This window comes from Aulostomus chinensis, chromosome 5 (genome assembly GCF_037954235.1).
Source record: "Aulostomus chinensis isolate RoL2024-O1b breed Wild chromosome 5, RoL_Achi_v1.0, whole genome shotgun sequence".
In the NCBI taxonomy this organism is placed as follows: Eukaryota; Metazoa; Chordata; class Actinopteri; order Syngnathiformes; family Aulostomidae; genus Aulostomus; species Aulostomus chinensis.
In genome coordinates, this window is record NC_141324.1 from 19,134,935 (window position 1) to 19,154,213 (window position 19,279).

The window sequence follows — 19,279 nt, forward strand, 5'->3', positions numbered from 1 at the left end:
TAACGTTGGAGATTACTGTCCTTTTGCTGCAGGAGATGGTGATTTCCTGTAAACGCCGTACGAACAATTCTCAATCAAAATGTCAAAACATTAAAGTTTCATACAAAAGTGCATCAGGTTCAATGAATGCAAAACACTTACATAACAGAATGGTTTTTAAGTTTTGGATGATGCCACAGTGGCTTCCAGCTTGAGCAGAGAGCAATGGGACACTGCAAAAGACACAAGAGGAGTACTCGGGCACTCTCCAGGAGAGCCAGGGACAGAGTTTTGCAACTACATATATCCCCCAATACAGACTGGAATTATCTTCAGTCTTTTTGACCCCAAATCCAAATGGATTTACTCCCCCACTGCCAAAAAAAAAAAGGAAAAAAAATTAAAAGTAACAAAAGATGAAAAAATTCCAGTAATCTCCAGGCTTCAATGAGCAGTAAACATTAACAATAGAAATGTACAGGTTTGAGTCAGTGGGCTGGAGATTTCCCCATGCTCTCAGAGCCACATGGGAGTTTCATGCCTCTGTTCATGAGCCAACCAGAGGAGCTAGCCTTTTCCAAATCTGTGTCACTGCGTTTGCATATATCAGCATCCTGTCCTGTTTTTCTGTTCTGTTTTCCTTTTTTATGCCTCTCTCGTCTGCAGATTAGTCGCACCACTGTTCTCTGCTGGTCCTCGGGCAATCGTAATACGACGGACTAGATCTCAGCCTATGCTGGTGAGCTTTCTACCCAACCATATGGGCTGACCATGGCAGGGTACTGTGACATACTGCTCAGTCGAAGGCGTGCTGATGAAAACAGTCCTCCTGACAACATTGGTCGGGTGTTACAGCCTCTTATGCCCCCCATTACATCTATCCCATCATGTCTGATTGACAATGTCACTGATTTTTTTTTTAATCCTCTTTACTGGACAAACATTTTGTACTGTACATTGGCAAATACTGTATAAGATTGCAATATAGCTGTAGTTTAGCAACACATGAAGAATTCTATGTACAAACAAGTTGGCTTTTTCTTTACTTTTGAAATATTAAAGAACACAAAGGGCATTTTTTTAACCCCCCCCCCCTTCCCCTTCCATTATTTTCTCTGCTTTTTTCTCGCTGTGGCATGAGTCCTTGCAATGTAACTGAATAAGAAGTTCAGTGCAAGATAGTCAGTGGGAAACTGCACTGAAGGTAATTGGTGGTCAGACATAATATTACTGTGTCATGTGATCCTTGTTCTTGGCCGTGGCGCTTTGTTCCTAACCATGTTAGCTGCTGTGCTGAGTCAACGTGTGGTTCTGCAAGGAAACAAAAAGAAAACAACACAATCAGAAATCTTTCCATTTCATCTTTTGATCATTGTGACATTTAAACATCATCATTATTAGGCTTTCATGATCTAAATCCAATTAACTTGCACAGGAGTCGGATATGCGTGTAGATCAATACCAGTTGGCTGTGGTATTAAGCGTAGCTAAATCCTGCTCTGACACAAAAGCATGAGCCCTCTGACAGATAACATCCCATTCCTCAGAAATACGGCCTCCTAATCAAAGGCTGTGTCCATGGAAACAAATCCATAACAAGGCGCTTGACACACCTGATGGAATATCGTCCTTGGAGTCTTGTTTATCTGGTGCCTTCATGTTTGCAATACAAATTTGTAGTTCAGGGCAAAAAATTTTTAGTTTAAAGTGTAAGAAAAGATGATTTGATTCTTCCGTAATGGTGCACAATTCACTCTGTCAGGACCTGACAATATCACACTGTTTCACCCAAGTTTATGCAGGCGCACACACAGATCGGTGAGTGGTTGTAGTGGGGCAGCTGTGCCAGGTTCTTTAAAGGGAGTGTGGACCAGGGGGTGTGTAACTGGTGTCCCTGGTGGGCTGAATCCAGGTCATCTTTTGAAGTGACTGCTAATCCCTTTAATGCAAACTACATGCCCCACTTGCTGCGCTCTGTTTAAAACACGGCCTTGGACTTTTGAAACTGGCATGGACTTGACACACCTGTCACAGAGTCATTAGAACGCATGCATGCACAAACACACCTCAGTGCACACATACATTTTGTCCTGCACATACAGGCACATAATTGCGTTTACATGTACAGTATATAAAGCTGCTCAACTCCTTTCTTTTCCTTTAGATATAGCATAGAGATGAGAAATGATTACTGCAACCTCAGTGAGAGGGTTTACCAAAGCGGCCACCTTCAGTCCCCTGGGCAGCACGAGGAGAGGACTATTAGCCCCCCTCACATTCATTCCTCCCCTCTTTACCCTTTCAGCTGCCTCCATATAAAGCATTTAAACACCTCGACAGCTTTCCTTTCAGCTGGGGCGATTACTTCCCGACAGGTGGGGTAATAAGCTGTTTGACGGGGAGCAGGAGAGTGACCCCTGTAAGGGTTAGTGTGGCTCACATGGGCCTTGCTTTCCCTTTTTTTAAAAAGAGGAGGCCCCGGACAGCTCCTCTGCTTCGCTCTCCCCCTTCTCGCTGAAATAAAGCTCCTTTAAGAGAGTCTGGGAGGAGACTCCCAACGGGATGCTGCTCTCTCTCTCTCGCTCTCTCTCTACACCTCACCTCCTCCCCTGCCTCACACTCCACCAACCCCCTACCCCCCGGTGAAGACATCCTTGGTGTTGCTGAGGAGGGACAGGAGCACAGCAACCTTATTAATGAATGCGGCCCATTACCCGTCAGCCTGACTCCTCGGCGACTCCCAGAAGCCCCTGCAGTACGTGACTTCAAATGGCAGGATATTGACACGGAGAGAGCAAAGTGGCTGGGACTGAGTGAGTGTGTGTGTGTGTGTGTGTGTGTGTGTGTGTACGTGTGTGTGTGTGTGTGTGTGTGTGTGTAGAAGAGAGAAGAACAGAGAGAGAAAATTTGAGCTCAACTGAGTGTGAGTGTGCCAGTGCATCTAGGTGTGTGTGAGTGTGTGTGTGTGTGTGTGTGTGTGTGGACCCCAAAGGAACGTAGCTCCTTGGATATAATGTAGGGCTCGTAACAGCTATTAGAGGGGAAAATAACCCCTCTGGGGAATGGCTCCCCCCTCTGCATGTCCCAGCTCTGTCTGACACACACTGCATTCTACCTTTTCCTTAAACATGCCAGTAGTTTTCTCACTGAGGGCTTTCTCAAGGACGGTGTTAAACGACTTCAGTGGCTGTGGCAACCATGCAGACTAAAGGGAAATGGAGGAAAAGAAGGAAGGGGGTGGGCGGGTGGTGGTGGTGGAGGTGGGGGGGTGTGGAACGTTAAAAGAAAATGAAACTGATACCTTTATCTCTGTGGATACTGAACTCCGTAGAGTAGCTATAAACTGTTCTGAGTGTGGAGGACGGAAGGGAAGGAGGGGGAGTGTGGAAATTCACTTTCTAATCTTCATCCTTGTCAAGTTCCTCAAGTTAAATACCCTCAACGTGCAAACCACAAATGTCAAATTAGATGTGAAACACACAACCCACAAGCTTACCCTAGAAAGTGACCAAAATGTCCAGCGCCCCAGCAAAGAGGATGTCACTAATGGTGTCACACCAGAATCACTGCAATTTAGGATTAGATGCCCTCCATTAAGCCTTTTAGCTCTCATCTCAACTCCCTCCTTCCATGCCATCCTATTCCCCCTGAAACGCCACCATTCCCCTTATCATCCATTTCCTTCCATTCTATCCAACCCTTAATCTCCTCCTCGATCCTTTCAACCACCTGCTGGCCACACAGGCCTGCTGCAGGGCCCAGTTACCAGCAGTGTTCAGGTAAACCATAGCAGTCAATTCTCCACTAAATTAAATTTTGCTCTGATCAATAACGCGCCCCGGCTTCTCCCTTATGAAGACTGGCTGCTCTGGCTCCAAGCAAGCCTCTTCCTCCTCGCCTGTTCTCTACGCCACTGCTAAACCACCTCTTTCATCTGATTACATCACCCTACTGCAACGCCCTCAGGGGTAGTAGAGGGGGGGGAGAACACCCGACAGGGGTCTTGTGTACCCATGCAAACAGGTGCAACATGTCTGCATGCTGCAGAGAGAGAGAGAGGGTGAGGAAAAATGGATGACTGGAGAAGAGCATATAGAGTGGGAAAGTGCAAACGATCCAGGGAGTTGATTTATTAACTAATCATTCTTTACGTCTTTCCCCATCGCTGCGATCTCCATCGAGAGCACACGGTCTCCAGTGAGGCAACAGAGGTGCATCTCTTACATCAGCTCTGCAGAGCAAGGCCAACGGACTAGCAGACACATCCTCCTCCCTTTCATCTGAGCAAGCTGAATTAAAGACAATCTTCCCATTGTCCGACATCACAGAGGGAAGATGTAAAGCTTAATTGCAACGCTAACAATGTTTGATTAGTCTTATGTTAATACCTGCAGAGCACACGTTAAATACCCCGTGTCTGCACTTCTACCTGGTGTTATCCAGCACGTAGCATTAGAGCCGGGCTTTATCGAGTGGGTAGAGAGCTGAGTGAGCAATAAGGACTGTTCACAAACCTCCACAAGCAAGGAAAGCAGTGGGTCGTTCAGGAGTGGACGGACCGCCTTTTGATGCATTCCCGCAAGAAGCCGTAATTCTACATTTATTACAGATAATGACACTTGAAACGTTAAGGACACAAAATATTCACTCATACACCTGGCAATACTGTATTATTCTTAATGTAAAATACATAACTAGCCAATAGCATCCATACAGATTCTGCCCCTGGATTCATTCCTTTCTTTGCTCACACCAAACTGACATCCTGCACAAATGTCACTCTACTGTCAAATTATACAAACATATAATTGAGACATTTCTTTTCACGACCCTATCTACAGTATCAAAAGAGCATTTTTATGTATAAAGCCCTCCAGAGTGAACAGTGCTTTTGATCATGTATTATTTAATTTCATATGTATTTATTCTTTACATCAGACACTCAGACTCTGGCGGTCCAAATTTAGCCCCAAGGCCCAACTTTGAGCAACTAACAAATAAAGTTGATCTGAACTGACCTTTCCAGTGAATAATATTCTGTTTGAGTTGTTGTTTTCTTCCATCAAAACACATAAACATGTTGCAGTAAAAGATTCTTTTTAGTTGAATATAAAACTCTAATTACACTGAAAATACCAAGAATAAATGAGCCAATTAATAAGACTGTGCTTTAGTTAATAAATGGAAGGTACAATGAAAAAATGTCAATAACAGATTGCAAAAGATTGTAGACATCCAGTTAGTTAGTAACTTGTAAGCATTTATTTTGTTGACACTCTGTCACGCATTAATTACCATCATTTTTTATCATAAATTGATTCTCTCTCTCTCTCTCTCTCTCTCTTTGGTAAGATTACCCATTAAAGACAATTTCATTAAACAAAATCAAGCACATTCATTTAAACCCCTGCAGCTTAACTGTCTTGTTGAGTTGATGTATAAACCAAACATTTTAGAGGAAGCGTCAAAACTGTGAAAACATCCCCCTCCTATGAGTCTGTGCCGACTCATGCGCCACGTGGTGAGTCTGCATACGTAGCTGCATCTGGAGCGCAGGGAGTGTGCACCAAAACCACTGAGACCTTCCAATCCCCGAGTCATCGCTCAGGAATTTAATTAAGAGAACACATCACCAAATGATACTAAAACAAAGAACAGTTCTTCTGCACACCAAACTGCAGGGTGAGTTTAATCACTAAAATGAAAAAACAAACAAACAAACAAACAAACAAACAAACAAACACACAAACCAAAACAACTCAGCTTTTTTTTTTTTTTTCTTAAGCTGATTCTGGAGTGTTATCTGTGAGAATGTTGCCACTAGCTTAGCATTCTAGACAGCTCTGGAGGAAGACAAGAGCGTTGCATCCTGCCTTGATCTTTAATGGCGTGTTGAACTGGGTCCAGTATTGACTCAGTTCTCCCTTTGTGCATTCCCTACTGTAATCCTTCCTTGCTTTGACCTCAGGCCAGGCTTACTGCTGGCTAGTTTAGCCAATGAAGAACACAATCAAATAAATAAATAATACAGCAGTTGGCATTCTCCACAGTCATCACTTATCAGGCCGTAGGGAGGGATGACCCCGAACGCTGTTGTGCCACAACCGCCCGGTCTCCTTGGTAACAGACTGTCTTGTTTGAAGCGATGTGCCCGGGGAGTCATGGTCATACAGTAACAGGCTCGAGTGGATTTGACAACAATAATGCGTTCCATGTCCTCCGTCATTTTAAAGAAAAATAACGAATCAGTTATACTTGAAACGCTTTGATTAAACGACCCCAATCAAATACTTTTGAGGTGGAGTCAGCGATGACAGACCGCCTTTTTTTTTTGTGGGTTGGTGCTTTGTTGCTCCAAATGATACTCATTACCCTGTCTAAGTAGACAAGTGAATGGTACTAGAAACACGCTATGCAGTGATCCCGCTGTTTGACTGAGGTAGCAAAACAACTGCACAACTGCTGTGTTATTATGGGGCCTCATTAAGTGAGGAGAGGGTGGGAGACGAGGAAAGAGAGAGAGAGAGAGAGAGAGAGAGAGAGAGAGAGAGAGAGAGAGAGAGCAAGAGCGAGAAGGCCAGCAAGAGAAAAAAAAAACAACACAAGAGAGTGATACAAACTGTATTCTGAGGTGATAGCAACACACAGATGCCTTTCCAGCCAAAATGAAGACTATGACTAAAGAACCCAATTAAGGGCTTTCTTAGGGGAGCCATCTTGGGAGGGGGATGGGTCTTCCTGGGACATGAGCCCTGGGCTACATCCTCTAATTAGACAGAGCGAGGGGGGAGGATCTCTGCCTGTCACTGGGAGGGAGATAGGGTCCATGGGGTTCCACATGTCAGTCCCAGAAACAAAACACAATTACTCTCACATTTAACCACTTCAGTAAGGGACAGACTTTGACTAGAGATGCTACACACACCACACCTAACACACACTCACACTCACGCATGTCCGTGCGCGTGCACACACACACACACACACACACACGCACGCACACAAACATTCCTGCTCCTCATCAAGATTTTTGAGGACTTTATTTCCTCCTGCGCTTCTCTGAGAAGGTGAGAGCTTCTCTGCACACTCGTGTTTTCCCACCAAATGGAAGAGCGCATCAGAAAATTAGCTTTTAATTGACTGACAATTGGTGTCATCCAGCATCCACATCTGAAGAGTTAAATTACTTTGCGATGTGTGAATATGAAACTGGAGAGGGAATAATCGTTCTAATGCTGTTTATTTTGGCCTTCGGTGCATTTCAACAGCATAATAGACACTTGAAAATCAAATCACAACAGACAGCAAATTAAACCTGTGGTGAATTTCCTGGGAAGCGCTTAAAGTGGTATTTATCAAAGTTGTTGGGGGAAAAAGTCAACTAAGAAAAGTAAAAGATGTTTGAGGGAGAGATCCGGTGATGGATTCTAGCACAGTGCACCAGGCGTCTCCTCTTTGTTTGGATTTAACTTTCCCTAGTGGTGCAACAGAGGAAAAAAGAAAGGAAAAAAAAAAAAGCATAGCTCAAAGGCTTCTGGGAGTTTTTGTCATGTCTCCCCCCAGACAATGTGTTTGCATGCACATATCAGACCCTGAGAGAGGCAGAGACAAAGACAAACACGTGCAGCACGCACACAAACACATATTGACATGCACACACTGAGAGGGAGAATATCCTCCCAGGATCATTAGGTCTGTCATGCTGTCTAATTCTGATCCACCTACAAAACTAGAACACCGCAATTGTGATACATCACAAGTCATCTAAGAGTGTTTATGTCCCCATTTACAGTGCCGAGCAATGTGTGTGTGTGTGTGTGTGTGTGTGTGTGTGAGTGTACAGTTGTTGTACACAATTATAAATAAACTTAAATATTAATGATGGCTCCTTACAAACAGACACTTTTTTCCCTTTTTAATTCATTGTTCTTTTATTTTGTAGTGCAACTTTTTTTGTTGTCGAAATGGTGACAGAATTCTGAGCACCTGGGGTGATGATGAAGAAGAAAACAAGTTGTCATATAAAAAGGAAGACAAAAAAAAATAAATACATATGCAACTTTCAAAAGCGTGAAGAGCTGTCATCCTTGGCAGATCAAGATATTCAGAAACAATTTGAGAGTCGCTCAGGGACAAACATGCGAAGCTTTTGTGCGACACGTTTGGGACACGGGGCAGTTGGGGCGTTTTTGGGGGTGGGGCGGAGGGGGCGGGGGGGGGCCATGTTTTAAAATTCAGAGGGAAAAAAAAAGTTTTTGAAAAACTTCCAGGGAATTAGGTCTTAAGCGTACTAACTACAGAGTGCCATTCAAAAGCTGCTATTAAAAAAGTATTTTTAAGAGCGATCATTCAAAGAACTTTGATAATGTCATGCATTATGCATTATAATAACATCATTATTAATGCATTTCTTTGACTCATTTCATGCATTTCTTCCCTCTGTTGCGCTCTCATTCTCCCTCTTCTCTCTCTCTCTCTCTCAGACTGTCCATCTCTCATTTACTCTCCCTATTTTCTCTCTTAGAAGGACGTTGCATAGCTGTTTACACTGACCTGGTGACCGCGGAGCCTATAAATATGCTTAATTAAAACAGTGGAATTGGTCACAGCTTGGCAATAATGGCTATCACACAGGGAGAGGAGAATCTCATTTGATGCAGATGTGCGCTTGTCACTTTCAGCACTCATTAAGGCCAGGGATCTTTGGATTGTCTTTGAAGGAATCCTTTTAAAAGATACTCCAATTAAGGTATGTGTCCTGCGGGCGTCTAAGGAGGGAGAGATAGAGAGAGAGCAGAGAGGAAGCCATATACAGTAACATAGTCCTTCCACGACTTTACACATGACTTACAATCTTGTGTCACTTCCAAGGAATGATAATGAAATTGGAGGGAATAAAAGACGGCCGAGCTTAAAAGGAACGAGGGAATCTTTTTGCGGAAAATATCATCTACACTGTTGTATAACTCAATCTCTTTGTCTTTGGAGGAATTGGGATCGTTGGGAGGGAAGTTTCCGATTGCTGCCCTCCAGTGCGTCGCATTGCTGGAGGAGCTGAACTTATGTGTTTCTTTGCAAATGAACTGCACTCAGACAAATGTCAGATTTAAGCTGTGGCTAATACTGCACACCCATCAGTTAATGAATCTGGCTAATTAATCCAGCCTAGCAGCATTGTCAGTGGCTCAGTTGCGTCCGTAATGTGAAAAGCTACTCTATCAGAAGCCAAAGGGAAAAAGGAAGTTTATTATCAGGTTTCACATTGCAACGTGGCTTCTGCTAGAACCCAGAGACGTCTTTTGTCTCGTAAGAGGACAGGCTTGAGGAGAGGCTGCTTTTAAAATGAAATGACAGTGAATCTTGTATGGGTAGTAAGGCTAAGTCCCTCTAGTTGCTCAAGGGGTGGGCAGTAGCTGAGGGTCATGAGAGCACTGCACAGCGAGCCCACTTGCCCTCCCCATCAGCACCTCATGAAATATCTAGACGGGACTATATTTTAATGGGGTGAGGGAGAGGGATGCACAGGGTGAAGGCTGTGTGTGATGGTTGAGGCGAGTCCTCTGGAGAGTTTTGAGGCGAATGGTTGTCTATGCATCTCCCTGCTTATTTTTTTTGTCTGTGAAAGAATGAGGAAAGAGAGAAATGCAAGCAGAGAGAGCAAGAGAGATTATTCTCCTTTGGAATCTGGATTCTGGGGCACACAGGTCCAGGAGTCAGTCAATCTGGCCAGTCTGAGGGGGGTAGGCTGGGCGGGGGGTCCTAGGAGGGCTGATTAGACGGATGCTCTCCCATCATCCATCTCGACAGGCTGGCGAAAATTGGCTAGCCCCTTGCAGGGTAGAGTTCACGGGGGGAGGCGGTGGGGGAGGATGTGGTGCGGTGCGCTGGATACCTGTCACAGCCTTTGGTCTGTTTCAGGATCTCAGCAGTAAATTAATAAAATATCATTCCTGCTTCCCTTTACCTGCCATGGTAGCGCTCCCTCTCGCCGCTCCTTCTCCCAGCTTGTACTGGCCCTTTGACCCCTCCAACTACTGTGAGAGATGAGGAGCCCAGGCAGCCGGAGAGTGGGCCAGAGTGTCAGGGAGAAATAGGGAGAAACTCCAAACTCAAGACCTGGCAAACAGAGTGCTTCTACTTCTCTCACTGCTGGAAGACAATTCCACTTCAGACAGACTGACAAATGACTGCCCCGTGTCAGTGAGACATTTTGAAGCGCGGTGCATGGCAAACGAAGCAAACAAACAACAACCACCATGCACCATTGGTTGAAGGCTTAAATTATACACATCCGCCAATACTAAGTTCTGGAGTTCTAAGATAAATTTTTACATGAGTTTGAAAGTTGTTTGAGCTGTTCAGGGTAAACTAGCAGACCTCCACCAAGCTGATACGATGCTGGTAGTCCAGTCTTATACTGGTGGTGCCATAACCTGTGATGCACATTGGCACCTAGCTTGGGTCACGTGGTGTCAATCAGGATCTATAATGGTTGGGTGAATGAACAGAGATGGGATGAAAGGCGAGCCACTCCCGCTGCCACCCCTCGCCACCCCCACCAGTCCCCGTCACCATGTAACACTGCAACTATCAATCGCCTATGTTGATCATAAATGTAAGTTGATGTTCCTCATGCCCGCCAGTTGCAGGCACATTTTGTATGATCCATTTGTTGTTTTGGATGTGTTTCTTGCGATAAATTGAAAAAAAAATGCATGCTTCATTCACAGCAACTTCCCTATTAAGCCTGTCAGCAAATAGCCTTTAGTTTCCTGCTGCTCCAATAAAGACCCGAGCTAAACTCAACGTTAAAAAAAATGCAGTTTTTAGCTATGTTGAACAGATCTGCCCCAACATTTAATGGGTTTTTCCTCGGCCCATGCAACCCCCCTCCAATAAGTTTGGTGAAAATCGGCCTTATTATTTTTTGCGTAATCCTGCTAATAAACAAATAGCAGCAATCACATTACCTCCTGGGTGGAGGTGAAACACGGTACCTCAGTGTGATAGGAAACAGCATGTGTGTATCTATAGGGGCTGTACGAGTTTAAGAGAGCGTAAATATGCACTCTTGGGACATGCTGAGCATTATGATCGTCTTATCAGCCATCTAAACCCCCATTTCACAACAAAGTGCTACAGGTCTTTCATGTTCTGCTCTTGTCTCTTCACACAAAGTGCAATACAAAACAATCATGCACATCCCTGCCTACCGTACCTGCCAAAAGAAGGCAAACATCTCCTGGTTATTTGTTTAAAGCAACAAACAACATATAGAAAATGTTGTTTCCGACGACAGACGAGCGTGTGATGCGTAGTCTTGACGTCTGCAAAGAGAGCGGTGAAATACGGGGCTTCTTAAATAACCTTCTATGGTGGATCAGGATTTGTTTTATTCATGGTTTCGGTACTCAAATGACCAGTAGCTAATGATCACATTCACCTTCCTCCTGGCAGACACACACCGCTGTGTTTACAAGCTGAACCTCAATATGAAAATCACTCTGATCAATAGGCAGCTGAGCTCTGGATGCTTCCTCTGGCTACCTGCTAAAACCAAGGGCCGCTACTCCAACTTTCAAATATATGAATCCTCTCTGTGCTTGAAGGCAAATTAAGAATAATTTCATTGATGCCGATTAAACAAGGTGGTTTATAACTCAGGATTTTAATGATTCAGTTTCAAAAAAGGTAAGAGAGATCTGAGAAGTGTGCCATGTGTGTGATAGAGAATCCCCCAAACAAAACTGAGCTGCTTGAAAACACCAACACAGAAAAATAATATAATAAGGTCTGTTTCATTTTTTTCAGGCTCCCTGTGGACCAAAGAAAAGGATTGCTAGAAAATAGATTATCTCTCTAACATTGCGAGTTCATAAGTCCAACTAGTAACTTTGTTGAAGGGCAGATATGGTCTCCCCGAGGACAAAGCTCATATTTAGCCATGAGGCCTCCTTTGTGATTAGGAGAGGAGATGCAGGCATATTGACTCAACTGTGTTTTTGCCTCGGCACTGTATGTAATTACCTCTTCAAAAACCAGCATTCCGCTAATCCTCTAATTCCAGATATTTTAGAGCTCGGCTGGTCTAATAAGCAAATCAAATCATATCTGCACATCGCAAATGAGTTTTAGAACAGACTGAAATAATTCCTTCTGATTCTCTCAGCCCATCCGGGGATGGAGAGGATAGCCGGAGTGCAGTGAGCAGTGTTTAGTGTTTGTTAAGCTGTCATGTGTGATTAGAAGTCTTGCTTGTGCCCCTCCCAGGACTCACCTGTAACTCTGTCTGGAAGAAGAACTTCTGCGGGCATTGCGAACAGTCGTAGATCTTATCCTCCTGACCATGGGCAGAGAAGATGTGCTGCTGAAGCTTATTGGCCTGGACGAACACTGCTCACACACACACACACACACACACACACACACACACACACACACACACACACACACACACACACACACACACACACACAGGGACAGAGAAGAAGACGTGTGTGTGTTAGTCCATGTCGCTACTTCATGAAGTTAGAACCAGGCTTTAAAGGAACAAACGCAATGTCGTAATTGCATCCGCTTCATTAAAGTTGAAGAAAATGTCAAATGTAAAAGGAAAATTACTCACATATGAATGCGAAATCATCAATGTGAAAAACATAATGAAAAATATAGCTAAAAAATGAACCATTTAAATGTTAACAATGATACTACGCTGGTCATATTCATGCTACTAGAGCTAGCGAGTGCATAATGTTTTGGGAATAATGATGCTCTTTATTTAGCACTACTGTGGGAACAACAAGCCTGAAAATAAACAACCACAAAAATTGGCATGGCTTCAAGTGCAAAACATGGCCTCCATTAGTCTACATGGCTAATTATATTGACAATATAAATATTCATGGGGTTGCACTACTTATTCATGCAGACACATTCACCATCATATAAACACACAACTCGCTGGCACTTAAAACATATACCATATATTTGTGCTTTAATTAAGACATGGTCCACGCTGAGAAGCTAAGGGGGATGCAGTGGTGTGAGTCCTGAGTGTATGTGTCTTAAATGTGTGTGTGTGTGTGTGTGTGTGTGTGTGCGCGCGCGCGTGCATTCTCTAAGGAGCACTTCAAACATGCCGTTTGTTATCCAAGACCCTTGTGCTTTTAAGGACGGCTGTCTAATCTCAAAGGTCTGGATGCTCTGGAAAAGTTAGCATGTGGGGGCTTCATTTGAATTTCTTACAGCTCAAAATAACTTTTCTGCTAATACATGCACCGTAGAGCCACTAGGAAGGGAAGGAAAAAAGCCACAAAGGGTGAGGTGTCTGCCGAAGATGGCTTTTGGGGTCGCTGCAGCCCTGTGGCGTGGCTCTGCAACATTAACGTGTCCCAATTTGGGTTCACCTGGGAGAACAGTTATTAATTATTGAGCTGCGTACGCTGGAGACGCACTCTTGCTTCATTGAATGTCACACTCCTGACCTGGGAAATAAAAGTTTAGATCCAGAGCCGACACACCGTGGTGATGCGTTCAGACTGCTAATGCCTCGGTGACAGCTGTCTCAGGAACACCGCCGCATGTTAACCAGAAATGAACAAACCTCCTCTAATGAACAAACAACAACTCCATGGTCCATTTCTGAAACTAATGACCACAACAATATGAAGATAAACATCATTGTGGATAGATGACTGGTTTTTACTGTTGGTTACGAAACATTTGCGCTCAAGGTTAAGGCCCGAGCTACCATGCATATTTGCGACTCCGCTACGCTCTAAAAATGATGACAGTTTTCTTTGTGGGGAATCCGTGCACAGATGAAAAATGTGCCAATAAACAATAGATTTTCTTCTTTTGCTGTGTTTTGTCTGCATATGCTATACAGTGGCAGGTCACCACAGCTGCAGGAAGCCTTCATTATGTCTTTGGCAAGAAGAGGAAAAAGTCAATACAGCAAAAATAAAAATGGATTCGAGACTTGGGGGGGCCTTCAAATACTGTACAATGGGGCTAAACACAACTGAGATGACAGGTTAGTGGTTTCTCCCTGTTTACATGCACATCTGATCCACGTTCAATATTCAGCGACTCAGCATTCATTCATAGTGGCTTCTGAAATGGTATTGAAGATTCAAATTTTTTTTAAAAATGTTTAGGTTGTTTGAATTGCAGAAGATTGGAAGTTGCTAGAATTCATTGTTTTCTTATGAAATTTTCCTCTGAGGTGAGATTAGCAATCACGACGCTTCCCTGTCTTCAACATTGTTCTTAAAATTAGCATATAATAAAGGGATCAGCTGAATTGAACAATGGTGGGGCACATGTACTGCTATTTGGCAGCATGTAGCACACATGAAATATCCCATTGCAATGGCCATTTAGTGGAGGAACAGAGGCATGTCTTCCCAGAGGGTTAAAACGAGGACAGAGAGTAACAGGGAAGAAATAATCCAAAACCACATCCAAACAGGATCAGTGGCTAGCCATTGTGTCTCCCCCTACTGAGAATGAGAGGGGGAGAGAGAGAGAGAGAGAGAGGGGGAGAGAGAGAGAGAGAGAGAGAGGGGGAGAGAGAGAGAGAGAGAGAGAGAGAGAGAGAGAGAGAGAGAGAGAGAGAGAGAGAGAGAGAGAGAGAAGTTTGTGGAGTTTGTTGGCTGTGGAGGCAGAGCAGAGCGCTGAGCCGGGTTGGGCGTCAGGGGTGTCAGGGCTGAGGGGGCTGAGGGGCCAAGGTCTCCTCGCTGTGGGGGATATTAAGCCCTCTGATTAGATCTCAGGGGCCGCCCATGGCAGACATCTCCTATACTACAGGCCCCAGCTCATCTTTATTTTGGCAGGGTGGTGCTCTCTGCAGGCTGCACTGCACCAATACTAAGCTGTTTGTGCAGGGAGGGAAAAAAAAAAAGTTTATCCTTTTTTCCCCTTTCTACTTTTCATTTATTTATTCGTCTAGCCTACATGTGTTTGTCTCTGCTTAATCCAAGAGTTCACAATGCAGAGGCTGATCCAAATGTTCTGAAGCAACGCAAACAAGTCCGCCATGTGAGATGATTTCCAAGCGGATAACTTTTAATTTGGAGTTAAAGCTAAGCCTGTGTAGCTTTTGTTTTTGTTTATTTTTTTGGTGTCACATTTTAACATCATAGCTAACAAATTGTGGTAGGAAACATTAATTAAAACACTTTTTGTCAGATTCTTGTGGACTTGAAAGAAGAGCATCCTGTAGTTGTTCAAGTTCACGCTGTGACATAAGTAGAAAAGCGTAGACACACATGCACGCACACACACACACACACACACATACACATACACATACACACGTGCCACTTTCATCAGACACACTTTCTTCTGTTTTGTTTGTCTTAAGCACATATTCCCAATCACAATTTCCACACCAGCCCTCACTGCTGCTCCTAAGGGTGCAAGCAGACACTTCTAGCTGCAGGCTCCCCCACTTCTGAAACCTGTCAAATCTGTCCTGGGAGAGTCAGCCTCTCTCTCATCATCCAGGGGCTTATGGACCTCTCTCCATTTACCCTCCCTCCCCTACACACTCCTCTTTTCCTCCTCCTCCTCTTCCCCACTTTCATCTCACATCCAAACTTGCCAGTTGCAACCTTCTCAGCTTCCTACCAAGTTTTGTCTCCTTTTCTCCTCTATTTTGTCTCCCCCCTCATCTACTATCTTTCGACTTACTTTTCCACATACTTTCCTCTGGTCTGTTTTGTGGTACGATTTGTCCTCTCTCTGTTCCCTTCGGTGTGGATTGAGGATAATCAGGTACGTCAAAGAATGACAATCAGTCTCTGCCTCCCTCCGTGTTTTTGGGTCACACGGGGTGGATCAAACTAAAACACAGGTATCGAGTGGGGGGATGTGCTTTTAAACAAAGACTAACTCTTGTTAATCGACTGAACTCAGTGAACCAGTGATCGTACTGCCAACACCTAATTTGATCAAAGTTGAGCTGGAATGGAGATCTGCTTACATGTGTCAAAGTTTCCGCGGTAGAGCAGGCTATGATTCAAGAGGACCTCATCCACTCCAAACAAATATTAGCATCTCAATCATGCTACTTTGTCACGTCTGAGTTTGTCTTACATGACGACCTGCCAATGTTTCAAGACTCCTTCTGAAGTAAATAACTATTTGGTTGATAAGTTGTTTGTTTTTGTTTTTTACAAATCGCATAATTATCTGCTAAAATAAACACTGCTATTGATTAAACTGCCATATAGTACCGTATATAAAGCAGTTTAAATTAGCTCACTACACGATATTAGACATTCGCTTAAATGCAACTAATGCACTGCATACTATACTATATATACATGAATACTGCACAATACATGTCAATTTGGATGTGGGGTTTTTTTAATTAAAAAAACTGCTAAGTGTAACAATCTCTAATCTCATCGAGTCCACACCTTTTGTGAGAAACAAGAGAAAAAAACAAAACCTTGTAGCAAACACATTAGTCAGTGATATCATAGGACTGACTAAGCGGTGTAAGCTAGCCAATGAGGGAGTTCCTGATGGGGCGTGAGGTAGAAGGTGGCGCCAGCAGTGATACGGGTGCTGTGCTCGCCTGATGTGGTAAAGTTCTCAGTTCGGTTGTTCCCACCAAAACTTAAGAGAGTAGAAGACAAGGTTCTGTATGCGATTGGTCTTCAAAAGGCCGGTACCGCATATTTTGACCAACAAAGAGGGCGCAGAGAACTGAGGGGTGCATCTCCTGTTTGAAATGAACAGTAAATCAATATAGTTCACAGCAGCCACTTTGACATGTCATATGGCAGGGTAAACACAGGTGTAATTGATCAAATTAATTATGGCCCTGTTATATTTAGCATCACAGTGACACCAGGTTCCTAATTAATGTTATTAATTGCACCCGTGTGTGCCCTGCGAACGACATGTCAAGAGGGCCTATTTGGACAGTTTCACCACATTTTTTTGATTTAAAATACGTAAAATCACATTTGGGAAACTGAACATCATAAAAATTAACAATCTGTAAGAGTCAAAAAAAATAATTCTGCGACTAAGTTCATGTTGGGCTTTTAAACTAGTGTAGCTTTTCCGCTTTAGGCCAGAAACAACTTGAAGAAATATATTCAAGGACAGCTGTCAGCCAATCTCTCAATTCCTTCTGTCCCCTCCGAGTGCCTGTCCCCTGCATCCCCAACAGAGGGAGGCCTTTCAGTCCGTTCAAGCTCTCCCTGCAACCAGAGGCCTTCACCCATCTGTCTGTCTGCTCTGTGACCACTGTCCTAAGGGTGTACTCTGTCTATCCCTCCTCCTTGTCCTCCTCCTCCTCCTTTTCTCCCTCCCAGCATCCCTCTGTCTCATGCGCCGTGATCGATATGGACGCGGAGGGAGAGGGGGGACCTGTCTGTCAAAGCCGGTGGTGGAAAATGAAGGCTCAGATGAAGGAGGCATGCTCTGTATATTAAATGCCCAGATCCCCGAGAGGAGCATGGGGGGGTGGAGGTGGGTGGGTTTTCGGGTGGGGATATATCAATAGGCTTCTGCTAAAAGAGAGATAAGGCCAAAACAGCAATGAGAGAGAGCAGTAAAGAAGGAAGGGAGAGGAGGAAAATGAATAAGGAGGTGAGTGGTTACAAAGAGGGAAAAAAATGCAGAGAAAGATATTTAAATGCTAAATGTGAACTAATGATGTTAATTGATGTAACACAAAGAAGAGAGGCAAATGAGATGTTTTGGGGCGCGAGATGGAGGGGGGGGGGTGCAGGAAAGGCAACAGAAGAAAATGAGCTGAGGACCCAAAAGTGCAAAGAAGAGTAAAGAGCTGAGAAGGGAGAAAGAGTGAAGAGCTGAAGTTAACGACTTTGCAGATTTCATTATAGAGATAGTTAACCCTGTTGACACTGAAGGAGGGCGCTATCCTCTCAAGAGGAGTACGGTCCTTCCACCTCCACGCACAGAGACAGATGAGATCATTACAGCTATCAGCACCACTGCCATCCACAATTAGCACATGTCCTTTTCTTTCCCCACTCCTCCTTCCCCCCGTCTCCCCTCAGCTCACACTGTCTTCCCCCCTGCTCTGTTTCCTTCTCCCCCTCACCTCATGACACTCCTTAGGCCTTGATTTGGAGGCAATTTGACTAAATAAAAAGCCACATGCAGCAAACTACTCTCAGCTTTCCTCGACCTGCTTCATGACCTTTCCCAACTCATTTAGAACCCATTTACCTTTTAACACTCAAAAAAGACAGATTGGAAATGCGAAGCTCTGCATATTGAGGATGTAAATGCCTCTAAAGTGAGTGTGTACATGAAAGCCAGCTCTGCACTTCTAATCTTTCAAGCTGTTCATGCACACACGTATACCTGTGAAGCAGACAGGACACTTGAAAGTTCCGCCCATTCCCTCGAAGCTGTGCTCGATCAGGTGGCATTGAAGCTTCGCCGGTGAGTCGAATGACTGACTGCAGAGCTTGCATTCATGGTTCAATCCTTCCTCTGGGGAGAAGAAACAACAACAACAAAAAAACAAAACACAAAACCATGAGATGGGAAATAAACAGTGCATGAATGGAAAATATCTCACAGCGTTTTTCTTTCTTTTTGTTGTTTTAATTTTATTTCATGTGAAATTTACATTTTTATCTCCCTGTGATTTCCATGATTCAGACAGAAATAATATAAAGATTTGATCTGCTCCAGTAGGACATAAATTGAGTGACCAGCTGTGCTCCTAATCACTCATACAGGAACTTGCTCTTTGAAGACGGTGAGGTTTGTCTTCATTAACTTGCAGGATGAAGAATATATTCTTTGGGTCTACGAAAATATTTTTGGTAAGCCTAAGTATAGACCTAATTTGAAATTTCCATATCAGAACCAATTTTTAAATATTATTTGATTATTGGTCAAAGTGTGAACTCGCTACCCCTTCAGCTAGCCAATAATCTCCACCATTTTCACATCAACCTTCAACAAATTCTCCTCCAACCACAGCCGCACATACAAAAACAGACAAACTTTCGAAACAGCCTTCCTGACATTCATTCTGACACGGACACATTCCTGCTTCTAGAGTTTGGATGGCTTTATTAAGGAGTGAACAGTCGTGGATCGCTGTTTATCGCTGCCATTCAGAGACCCGGTGCTCGGTTGGATGTTATACAGCCATCTGTTCAGTAGTAGAGGAAAGAAGTTTAATTAATTTGCATCTGACTGGATTTGACTGGTCATTATGCTGGAGCCTAAGGTAACTGTCTGCTTTGCAAAGCTAAGTAGCCATTGCTTTCTTGAGCTAAGCATCTGCTGC

General features: G+C 43.9%; 1 protein-coding gene across 2 annotated transcripts in view; it reads right to left on the bottom strand.

Moving 5' to 3' along the window:
• Positions 1-1,082: 1,082 nt before the first annotated feature.
• LOC147261616 (zinc finger protein 521-like) overlaps positions 1,083-19,279 on the bottom strand; it is a 90,627-nt gene continuing 72,430 nt past the window's right edge. For both annotated transcript variants that reach the window (XM_086203730.1, XM_086203729.1), the window contains 3 exons: positions 18,337-18,468; positions 12,257-12,372; positions 1,083-1,290 (listed from right to left, as the gene is read on the bottom strand). In XM_086203730.1, coding sequence (XP_086059856.1) covers positions 1,261-1,290; positions 12,257-12,372; positions 18,337-18,468 — 278 coding nt within the window. In that variant the 3' untranslated portion in view covers positions 1,083-1,260. The remainder of the gene's footprint in view (positions 1,291-12,256; positions 12,373-18,336; positions 18,469-19,279) is intronic.